General features: G+C 46.3%; 1 protein-coding gene across 2 annotated transcripts; it reads left to right on the forward strand.

Annotated features, from left to right (window-relative positions):
- The first annotated feature begins 5,157 nt into the window (after positions 1-5,157).
- LOC118974701 (asialoglycoprotein receptor 1-like) lies at positions 5,158-8,623 on the forward strand. Of its 2 annotated transcripts, none has more exons than XM_037028280.1 (9): positions 5,158-5,354; positions 5,597-5,697; positions 6,778-6,894; positions 7,013-7,108; positions 7,188-7,259; positions 7,546-7,632; positions 7,733-7,884; positions 7,958-8,064; positions 8,220-8,623. In XM_037028280.1, the coding sequence occupies exons 2-9, from the start codon at positions 5,631-5,633 to the stop codon at positions 8,392-8,394; spliced, it is 873 nt and encodes a 290-aa protein (XP_036884175.1). In that variant the 5' UTR covers positions 5,158-5,354; positions 5,597-5,630; the 3' UTR covers positions 8,395-8,623. The 2 variants fall into 2 exon arrangements, with proteins under 2 accessions (XP_036884175.1, XP_036884174.1); XM_037028279.1 differs by having other exon boundaries at positions 5,608-5,697.
- Positions 8,624-11,238: the final 2,615 nt, after the last annotated feature.

Below are 11,238 nucleotides of genomic sequence, written 5' to 3' on the forward strand. Positions count from 1 at the left end.
AAGATTTTTTAAAATTTATTTTACCTTTAGACAGAGGGGAAGGGAGGGAGGAAGAGAGGGAAAGAAACATCAATGTGTGGCTGCCTCTCATATGCCCCTGTCTGGGGACCTGGACCTCAATCCAGGCATGTGCCCTTACTGGGAATCGAACCAGCAACCCTTTGATTTGCAGGCTGGTGCTCAATCCACTGAGTCACACCAGCCAGGGCAATCTCTAGTATTTTTAAAAGGGCTTCCTTGTAAATTAGCAACCGGATGTTCCATGTCGTTTGTCTGGCTTTTGTCACAGTGTTTTATTACCTTTGACTCCTATTCTAAAGTTATTGGCTTTGGGGGTATTTTCAGCACTAGTCCAAAAACTGCTCTCTAATTAATGGGTGTAGGGAAAGTGGTCCTAGGCACTGCTTTCTGCGTACATGTACAGCTTTCTGCACTTTCACGAACTGAACACGCCTGTGCAACCAGAGTCCAGATCAAGAAGCTGAACATTTCTGTAATCCCAGAACCTCCCTGTGCTCCTTTCAGTCACTACTCCTGCAGGGCAACCACTATTCTGCCCCAAACAGCAGTGTAGGATGTATTTGCCTGAATAAACCAGATTATAAATCATAATATCAGAGCATGCTAAAGTAACAGCCCAACAGTCACCAAAATTACTGCCCTTTTCAAGACACAGGCACACAAGTGTGTGGCCAAGGCTTTCACACTTAATGCAAACGAATGTCTCCTAATGTAAAACTCTCATAACTGAAGTCTAGTATTTTAATGAAATAATTGTAATAGGATTTGCATGACTTCACATTTAGAGCCTAAAGCAAGACTGAAGAATGTCTATAATATTGCTCAATTTCTAATTTTGCACTTTATTTATTTTTTGATACAGAAAATTTTAATTTCCATAATATCAAAGAGCTATTACAAGAAATTTTATATAAAAAGACAAAAATCCAATAGGAAACTTGGATAAAAGTCATGAATACACAAACAACAGAACAAAATGCAAATATCTGTATTACACATGTAAAAATATACTTAACCTCCTCAACAATAAAAACTCAACTTAACCCAACAGTAAAATGCCAATACAATCCTACACATTGGAAAAAAATAAACGGAGTAACAATGGCTTCTAAATAAGTTTCTTACATCAACATTGGCAGAGTGGGAATCCAACCGCCTTTGTTCACAATGGTTTAGCAATCTTCATTGAAGATTTGAAGGTTACATATTCCTTAACACAATGTTCTACATCTAGGATTGTATCCCACATAAATATTTGCCTGTGTGCACAAAGTTGACTGAAAAATTATTTACTGCAACAAAATTTCTAAGTGTAAAAAGAGGAAATTAGTCCAAATATGTCTCAAAGTAGACTATTTTTTTCTTTGTTTAAATATGTTTTTTATTGTTGTTCAAGTACAGTTATCTGCCTTCCCCCCACCACACCTCCCCACCACCCCAGCCCTCCCTATTACCCCAGTCCTCCCCACCTCCTTCCCCTGTTTCCACCCCCCACCCTTGTTATTGTCCATGTGTCCTTTATAATTGTTCCTGTAAACCCTTCACCTTTTCCCCCCATTATCCCCTCCCCTTTCCCTTCTGGCCACTGTCAGCTTGTTCTCAATTTTAATGTCTCTGGTGATATTTTGCTTGCTTGTTTGTTTTGTCGATTAGCTTCCAGTTAAAGGTGAGATCATATGGTATTTGTCTTTCACTGTCTGGCTTATTTCACTTAGCATAATGTTGTCCAGTTCCATCCATGCTGTCATAAAGGGTAGGAGCTCCTTTCTTTCTGCCATGTAGAATTCCACTGTGTAAATGTACCATATTTTTTTGATCCATTCATTTACTGATGGACACCTAGGTTGCCTCCAACACTCGGCTATTGTAAATTGTGCTGCTATAAATACTGGGGTGCATGCAGTCTTTTGGATTGGTGTTTTAGGGTTCTTAGGATAATCCTAGCAGTGGAACTGCTGGGTCAAAAGGCAGATCCATTTTTAGTTTTCTGAGGAAATTCCATACTGTTTTCCACAGTGGTTGTACCAATCTGCAATCCCACCAACATTTCAAAGTTTTGCACACTTTAAATTCACACACTCTTCTACCCTGTCTGGTGTGGCTCAGTGGATTGAGTGCCAGCCTACAAACCTAAAGGTCACTGGTTGAATTCCCAGCCAGAGCACATGCCCATGTTTCAGGCTGAGTCCCCACTTGGGTGTGTGTGAGAGGCAACCGATCGATGTATTTCTCACACATCAATATTCCCCTGTCTTTCTCTTTTCCGTCCCCTCTCTCTAAAAGATAAATAAATAAATTCTTAAAAAAATAAATTAAGAGACTTCCGGCCAAGATGGAGGCATAGGTAGACACACTATGCCCCCTGGCACAACCAAAAGAAGGACAACAACAATTTAAAACAAAAAACCAGAACCAACAGAAAATCAAACTGTATGGAAGTCTGACAACAAACGAGTTAAAGTAGACACATTCATCCAGACCTGTAGGAGGGGTGGAGACTGGGTGGAGAGGACTTGCCGCAGGGCAGTGGCTGGAAAGGTGGTGGCTGGTGGACCCAGTGAGGCAGCAGATTGTGGAGTGGGGTGCACAAGGTTGCAGCTGGCGACCTGGTGAGGTGGTGGATTGCTAACTGGGTGGTGAAGTTTGCATGCACCGTGTGCAGATAAACTGGGAGAAACAACTGGAGAGCAGGACAGACTGGTCCTGCAACCCAGGGTCCCAGTGTGGGGAAATAAAGCCTCAAACCACTGACTGAAACCACCCATAGGGGTTGAGGTGGCAGCGGGAGAAACTCCCACCCTCACAGGAGAGCTTGTTGGAGAGACCCACAGGGTCCTAGAACATACACAAATCTGCCCACATGGGAATCAGTACCAGAAGGGCCAAATTTGCTTGTGGGTAATGGGGGAAGTGACTGAAATCTGGCAGAGCGTGGAGCAAGCACGATTGTTCCTTCTTGGACCCCTCCCCCACATACGGCATCACAATGCAGCAATGTGGGTTGCCCACCCTAGTGAACGAACACCTTAACCTTAGGTTCTGCCCCTCATATGTAACAGGCACGTCAAGACCCCCCCAAATAAATAAATAAAAAAGGCCCAAATGAAAGAACAGATCAAACCTCCAGAAAAAATACAACTAAGCAATGAAGAGATAGCCAACCTATTAGATGCACAGTTCAAAACACTGGTAATCAGGATGCCCATAGAATTGGTTGAATTTGGTCATATATTAGATGAAAAAATGAAGGCTATGCTAAGTGAAATAAAGGAAAATGTACAGGGAACCAATAGTGATGGGAAGGAAACTGGGATGCAAATCAAGGACCAGTGTGGACCAGAAGGAAGAAAGAAACATCTAACCAGAAAAAAATGAAGAAACAAGAATTCAAAAAAAATGAGGAGAGGCTTAGGAACCTACAGAACATCTTTTAAATGTTCCAACATCTGAATTATAGGAAGAGCAAGAAATTGAAAACTTACTTGAAAAAATAATGAAGGAGAACTTCCCCAACTTGGCAAAGGAAATAGACTTCCAAGAAGTCCAGGAAGCTCAGAGAGTCCCAAAGAACTTGGACACAAGGAGGAACACACCAAGGCACATCATAATTACATTACCCAAGACTAAAATTAAGGAGAGAATCCTAGAAGCAGCAAGAGAAAAGGAGACAGTTACCTACAAAGGAGTTCCTATAAGGCTGTCAGCTGATTTCTCAAAAGAGACCTTACAGGCAAGAAGGGGCTGGAAAGAAGTATTTCCAAGTCATGAAAGGCGAGGACCTACGTCCAAGATTACTCAATCCAGCAAAGCTTTCATTTAGAATGGAAGGGCAGATAAAGTGCTTTTCAGATAAAATCGAATTTAAGGAGTTCATCATCACCAAGCCCTTATTATATGAAATGTTAAAGGGACTTATCTAAGAAAAAGAAGATAAAAATATGAACAGTAAAATGACAGCAAACTCACAATTATTAACAACCATACCTAAAACAAAAACAAAAGCAAACTAAGCAAACAACTAGATCAGGAACAGAACCACAGAAATGGAGATCACATGGAGAGTTATCAACAGGGGAGTGGGAGGGGGAGAGAGGAGGAAAAGGTACAGAGAATAAGTAGCATAGATGGTGGGTAGAAAATGGACAGGGGGAGGGTAAGAACAGTATAGGAAATGTAGAAGCCAAGAAACTTACATGTACAACCCCTGGACATGAACAAAGGGGGGGATGTGGGGGGGAGGGGGTGTGCAGGGCAGAGGGGAGTGCAGAGGAGGGAAATGGGACAACTTTAATAGCATAATCAATAAAATATATTTAAAAATAAAAATAAATTTACATACTTCTCTCTGAACACAACCCTATTTGAACTCACCCCCATCCCCACGGAGCTGTGAGGGACTACGTTTTAGCACCTCTGGGACCTCAGGGCCCAGCCATAGTGACTGTGGTGACTGCACAAGGTCCCACAGTTGGGCTGTCCCAATTCCGGTTGCCCCTCTGCCGCTTCCTTGCAGTGTGAACCTGGGTAAGCTCTTAATTTTCTGGGTCTGAGTTTCCTCCTTGGTGGATGTGCTCTGGGGATACTGGGAAGAGTTAATGACTGAAAAGCCCAGGTACACAGTAGTAGTCAGGGGAGGTTTGTCGGCACAAACCTCTGGTGAAGTGGGGAAAGCCCGTCCTGCTGCTGGGGAACTAGACTGCCCAGGAGACTGAAGCCAGTCAGCCTGAGCTGGGGAGTCTGGGGGCCGAGCCACCAAGGAAGCTGGGGTCCAGGCTTAGGTGCCAGGGTCACAGGCCTAGGTTGGGCAAGAGTGATGAATAACAGATCCCTCTGATCTTGGCAGGGGGTATTTGGAGAGAGCAACAATTCTGGGAATTTAGTCAGGGAGTGACAGGGAGGGGCAGGAGCGAAACATTGAATGGGCACCCTGGGCCTCTGGGCTCCCCTCCCAAACCATGCAATGAGGAGTCAGGTGACCAGTGTGTGGAGGTGAGGGGGATACACCCAGAGACTCCCCTCCCCAGAGAGGAAAGCTGAGGCAGCCCATCCCCCTGGCTTCCACCCCCACACATCCGAGTTCCAAATCCATTCCTGCCTCTGTTTAAGTCCAAAGTCTCTGGCATTGGAGATGACAGGTTTGGCACACTAGAAACACAAAGACAAACGGACACACGCTAGCACAGTGCTCAGGGCCCTTGTATGGACCCTGCCCCTTCCTCCCCTGTTGTCCAGGGCTGTCTGCACACCCACTGCTCCAGGCTTCAGCTTCCTTCTTAGCCTGGGATCCACACAGCATTGAGGGATCCAGGAGTCACCCTCGCGACCACCAGCAAGTAAAAGGCAAAGAAAAGCAGGGGGACTGACTGGGGGTGGATTGGGGGAGCGGTGGAGGGAACCAGCTGTCAGGAAGGGACAGGCTGGGTGGAAACACTCAGAGGGTGGATGAATTTTGGTGACAGGTCTGGGAGGGATTTAGAGAAAGAAGGAAGGTCTTCATGTAGCCACCGATTACTTAGAAAGGGACAGGACCCCACATGCCAACTCTGTTCAGACCCAATCTCAACCCTAATGCCAGTCTTGACCTAGTCCCAGGTCCAGCCAGCCCTAACATGGCAAAGGAGTATCAAGATTTTCAGCATCTGGACAATGAGGAGAATGACCATCAGTTCAGACAAGGTGAAGGGACACCTCCTCCTGTTTCCGAAAGGCGAACATTAGGTGGCTCTGGCTTTCTTACTTCAGCTCCTGTTTCTTTCTGTGACCCGTGACCTTGTCTCTGCATCTGTCCCTGTCACAAGTTTCCCCTTTTAGGGGAGGTGTAGGGTGTGGGGCTGGAGTCGCTTTCTTGGTGATGGGGACCCAAGGTTTCTGCATGCTGCCTAACCGTTGCCATGTCACCCACTTCTCAGGATCTTGGGGAGGGGATGGGCCCACAGGCTTGGGGCCATCCTTTCCTTTTCCAATAGTGGTGAGCCTTCGGCGTGCGTGTGTGCGTGCATGCATGCATGTCTGGGGTTTCTGGGATCGTTTTGGTAGAGGGGCAAGTAAGATTTCTGTGAAGGGGCCGTGGGATTTCTGATCAGAGGGAAGGTAAGGCCCTCCTATGTGAAAAACAAAGCCCTAGTTTTTCTTATGTAAGCAGGGATGTTGTTTGGGCCGAGTGAGGATCCAGTTCATGGGGGGGAGGGGAAGTGCGCAGTGTCTTTTGATGGGGAAAGGTGATGCAGGGGAGGAGATAATGGAAAGGAGGCCCCCCACATTCCAGCTCACTGGGATGGGACTCCCTGGGTGGAAGCAACTTGAGGGACCTAAGATCTTCCTGCACCCAGCCAAACAGCAGTGAGATTCATGGAGAGAGAAAGACACTGACTTCTCTTGCCCCAGCTTCAGGGAGGAGCAGCGATTCCCCAGCTGGTGTCCCACTCCACCCGACTCCCCAGCTCACAAACTCCATTCTTAAGGTTCTGTCCGAGGTTCATCAGCTGCCCTGACATGGCTAGGCCACTAGGTGTCAGCAAAGACCCAGGGCCTGGCTAGGGCTAAGGTGGTGGAAGTTTTGCTTCCCTCTATAACCCTCTCCCCTTTCCCACTTCTAGTTGCTTCTGGCCCCTCAGAGTCACTCACTACTCATATTTCTTAGTCTTTTTTATTCCCTCTAGTCTGTTTGAGAAGCCACAGTGTGCTCTCCTCCTAGGACCCCAGAGCCGCGCGCAGACTGCCATGTCCCTGAGACCCCGACACCCTCTCCCTTTGCAGGACCACCTCCTCCCCAACCACTATTTCAGCGACTCTGCTCTGGACCATGCCTCCTCCTGCTTTCCCTGGGCCTCAGTCTCCTGCTGCTGGTGGTTGTCTGTGTGATTGGATCCCAGAGTGGGTGCCCCGGGGGTGGGCAGGGAAGGGAGCAACGTGGGGGGTTGGTGGGAGCAGCAGTTGTGGTGGGGGGGTGCTGGTAGCTGTGATAGTGGACCCAGCACCCTCTTCTGCTCAGACTCCAAGCTGCAGGAAGAGCTGCAGGCCCTGAGAGAGACCGTCAACAACCTCACAGTGAGCACAGAGACCCAGTTCAAGGACCTGCACACCCATGGTGAGGTGGGCTGGGGCTGAGGCTGGGGACAGCTGTGGGATGCTAGGGATGTTGGGATACTGAGCAGTTTCTCCCACAGGAGGAGGGGTGGGCAGTAAGATGAAGGCCCTGGAGTCCCAGCTGGAGAAACAGCAGCAGGACTTGAGTCAAGGTCAGAGAGGGAGTACGTGTGCCAGTGCCTCTGTGTAGAGTACGGGGGTCTCCCAGGCCAAACCAAGGGGTCTGGACTGCAGTTTTCCCCCCTACAATTCTCAAATGTTTTACTGACAGCAATTTTTATTTCTTCCCTAAACCAAGGGGTCTTGTGGCAGGGGCATCTGTGATTGATCTTTGGTCCTGCGTACAGATGCAGACCCTTCCCAGCCCCCAGTGTTCATATTGCCCTTCTTGCCCCCTTCACTCTCATCCTTCCCCTCCCCCACCCTCTGTCTCCCCAGATCACTCCAGCTTGCTGCTCCATGTGAAGACGTTTGTGTCTGACTTGCGAAGCCTGAGCTGTCAGCTGGCCATACTCCAGGACAATGGTGAGGAGGCAGGGGTGCCCGGCCCTGCTTTTCCACCTATTTTTCCTCCTGGAGGAGCCTCAGCCCCTCCACCCTCCCTATGCACCTTTCTCTCTCCCAGGCTCTGAAAATAGCTGCTGCCCTGTTAACTGGGTGGAGCATGAAGGCAGCTGCTACTGGTTCTCCAGTACTGGGAAGTCCTGGCCTGAGGCTGAGAAGTACTGCCAGCTGGAGAACGCGACCCTGGTGGTGGTTGGCTCCTTGGAGGAGCAGGTGAGGGCTCTGAAGGGCTCATCTGGGAGTCTGGCCATTCTACAGAGAGGTCACCAACTTTCTCTCTCCCCAGAAATTTGTCCAGCACCACATGGGCCCTGGGAATACCTGGATCGGCCTCACCGACCACACTGGACCCTGGAAATGGGTGGATGGTTCAGACTATGAGAAGGGCTTCCAGTGAGTTCAGACTATGAGAAGGGTTCCAGTGAGCTCTGCATTCTGTCCCTTTTACCTGGGCCCTGCTGTGCCAGCTGGGCGGGTCCGAGGGCCAGAGGGGCTCCTCAGCTTGGCTGAGCTTTGGCTTCCTAGAGCCGAATCTCTTTTCTTCTTAGGAACTGGAGGCCAGAGCAGCCGGATGACTGGCACGGGCATGGGCTTGGGGGAGGCGAGGACTGTGCCCACCTCACAGATAATGGCCTCTGGAATGATGACGTCTGCAGGAGGCCCTACCGCTGGGTCTGCGAGACAGAGCTGCACAGGGCCAGCAAGGAGCCTCCTCCCCCCTAATTTATTTTCTAGGTGCCTCCTCCTATTGAAGGGGATCCTCCTCTCTGGGGGTCTCTTCATTTTCTCTGGGGTTTTCATGTAGGATTTTAAGGAAAAGGGAGAGGATGGTGTCTGAGGGATGCAAATGATGTTTGGAGGGGTGGGGGCATTGAAACCTTGCCACTTTCTGCAGTGTGCAGGTTGTTATTGTCAACTTTTTTTAGAGTAAAAAGAAGAGAAATATATAAAACATTCTGATCTGTCTGCTTTATTGGGGATTAGGGAGGGGAGGGGGCTTGTCGACACCAGGAAGCCTTGGGCAGGTCGTGGGTGACTGGGAGAACTGTATGGGCTTTGGGCCGGATGGCAGATTCGTTATTTTACAGGCATGTGGTTTAGGGCCAGTTACTCTGCTCTCTGGGTCTCAGCTGGAAAACAGTGTTGTTACGGGGACCATTTCCCGTCTGGCAATGCCCCAGAATTAGAATCACCCCTATGTGCTGAGTGCTTCCAAAGCTTCAGATGAATCTCCTTTGTGTCTGTTGCAAGCATTACAGTGAAGACATGCAGCACCCACGGGCAACAAATACAATGAATCAAAGCTGAGCCCCAAGCAAGAGTCACCAAACACACGAGGAAAAGCGGTTCATGGAAGGGAAACCCCGGGTAAATAAAATCAGCAACCCAGGATAGGAGTTAACAGCACAAACAAATCAAGACTTACAGACATTGGTTCATCAACAAAAACTGACAAAATGTTAGCTGCAAGTAAGTCCCCAACTAGTTCTAAAAAGGAAGAATGCTCTGACCACCAAGAACTAGCAAATATTAATGAACTAGAATATAAAAATATAAGTATGACCCAACAAAGAAAAATCCTATTCTTGGGAAAGGTGAACAAAATAACATGAAGGAGACAACAGGAAACATAGACACTTGGCATTAGAAGGAGAAGGGCTAGAGAAGCACAGAGGATGCAACCACGTAACACTCCCAGACCTGAAACAGCAGAGTGAAGACAGTGTTTCCCTCCATTGTTGTAATTTTTAGGCTAACCCCTTAGGGACAGAGCTGATAACTTCCAATCTTAGTAAGAGGAAGATGAAGAAAAAAATGTTAATCTAAGAGAAGGCAGGAAAAAAGAGAAAAGGAAATAAAATTGGTAGACAAGAAAAGGCACGAAGTAAGAGGTGAGTGCTGAGTCTGGATATGCTGCTGATTATATTAAATGCAAAGGACTAAATTATCTTGTTAAAAGAAAACTGCTTCCAGACAGAATATAAAATAAGGGCCAACCATATGCCCAAGATGCATATCTAAAACAGAGAGATGAAAGCAAAAAGCATGAAAAACATATGGTAAGCAAGTTCTAATTAAGTCAATTATCATATAAAGTATAGTTTATAACAAAGTGTTATTAGAAATAAAGAGGGTCTCTTCCTAATGATAAAAGGTTTAATTCAAAAGGAAAGTACATTGGTATTAAATATGTGTGCATGGCCCCCCAATATATAAAACTGAAATTTTGGAAATACGAGAACAAATTGACAAATCTATATTGCAGGAGATTCTAATAAAGCTCTCTAGCAATTGATAGATCAATCAGACAAACCAATCACCAAGGAAACATGTTTTGAACCCCGGGTGCATTTTATCACCCAACAGACCTGTTCAGTATGCTGCATTCTTTACCTACAGAATATTCATTCTTTTCAAGTATATTTTGAAAAGGGACATTTTTAAAAAATATATTTATTTATTTATCTTTAGAGGGGAAGGGAAGGAGAGAGGAAGAGAAATATCAATGTATGGTTGCTTCTTGTGCATCCCCTGCTGGGAACTGGTCCCTGCCGGGAACTGGCCTGCAACCCAGGTATGTGCCCTGACTGGGAATCGAACCGCGATCATGTGGTTTGCAGGCCCGTGCTCAATCCACTGAGCTACATCAGCCAGGTGAAAAGGGACATTTTTAAAAAATCGAGCAAATAGGGAAAATTCACTACAAGGATTAGAAATGTAAAATTCCTAAATAAAACGTTAGCTAACCCAATCAAATAGGTAAAAGAGATATGTTCGAGTAACATCTATGCCAAGATTCAAAGATGGTTTAACATCAGAAAACATGTATTAATAAAACAGACTTAGGGAGTGTGAAAGACTAGACTGATGGTGTACAAAAGGAAAAAAAAAGTCACACAATGTAGAAGAAGCACTTGGCAAAAGTTCAACACTTACTTACTATAAAATCTTTTGGGATCTCAGCTGCTACTATTTTGTTGTTCTATTTTTCTCAACTTGTGGGTTCTATTACATTTCAGGATGTCTGCCCCACTCCAGCCATGACACCTTATGTTCCAAGGTCATTGCTTTGATTCTTGGCTTCATCCACTCTACTCTTGCTTATCTGTAAATTGTTCTTTATTTTAACTAGTGTATCCTTCATTTCTGATTGGATCTGTTTTATGCTGTTGAGGTCCTCACTAAGTTCCTTTAATATACACATATATGTATATTAAATCATGCCATACACCTTAAAAATCACATTGTACAACCTAAATACATACAATTTTTATTTGTACATCGTACCTCAGTAAAGCTAGGAAAAAACCCTGAGTGTATCAAACAGAAAAAAAAAAAGAAACAGTGACTATGTGCACACACAACAGTGTCTTTTTGTTTTTGTTTTTAAGATTTTTTTAAAATAGAGAGGGGAAGGGAGGGAGAAAAACATCAATGTGTTGTTGCCTCTTGCACACATCCTACTGGGGACCTGGCCTGTAACCCAGGCATGTGCCCTGACTGGGAACTGAACCGATGACCCTTTGGTTTGCAGGCCAGCGCTTAATCCCCTGAGCCACATCAGCC

The sequence above is a fragment of the Sturnira hondurensis genome, unplaced genomic scaffold (assembly GCF_014824575.4).
Source record: "Sturnira hondurensis isolate 20B ecotype Veracruz unplaced genomic scaffold, ASM1482457v3 Scaffold0019835, whole genome shotgun sequence".
Classification (NCBI taxonomy): Eukaryota; Metazoa; Chordata; class Mammalia; order Chiroptera; family Phyllostomidae; genus Sturnira; species Sturnira hondurensis.

What these genes read in the sequence shown, in the direction of transcription:
- LOC118974701 (XM_037028280.1), top strand. Translation starts at nt 5,631, where the DNA reads ATGGCAAAGGAGTATCAAGATTTTCAGCATCTGGACAATGAGGAGAAT. An exon ending in GGCCATACTCCAGGACAATG is followed by an intron (nt 7,633 to 7,732) that starts GTGAGGAGGCAG and finishes TCTCTCTCCCAG; the next exon opens with GCTCTGAAAATAGCTGCTGC. An exon ending in GACTATGAGAAGGGCTTCCA is followed by an intron (nt 8,065 to 8,219) that starts GTGAGTTCAGAC and finishes TTTTCTTCTTAG; the next exon opens with GAACTGGAGGCCAGAGCAGC.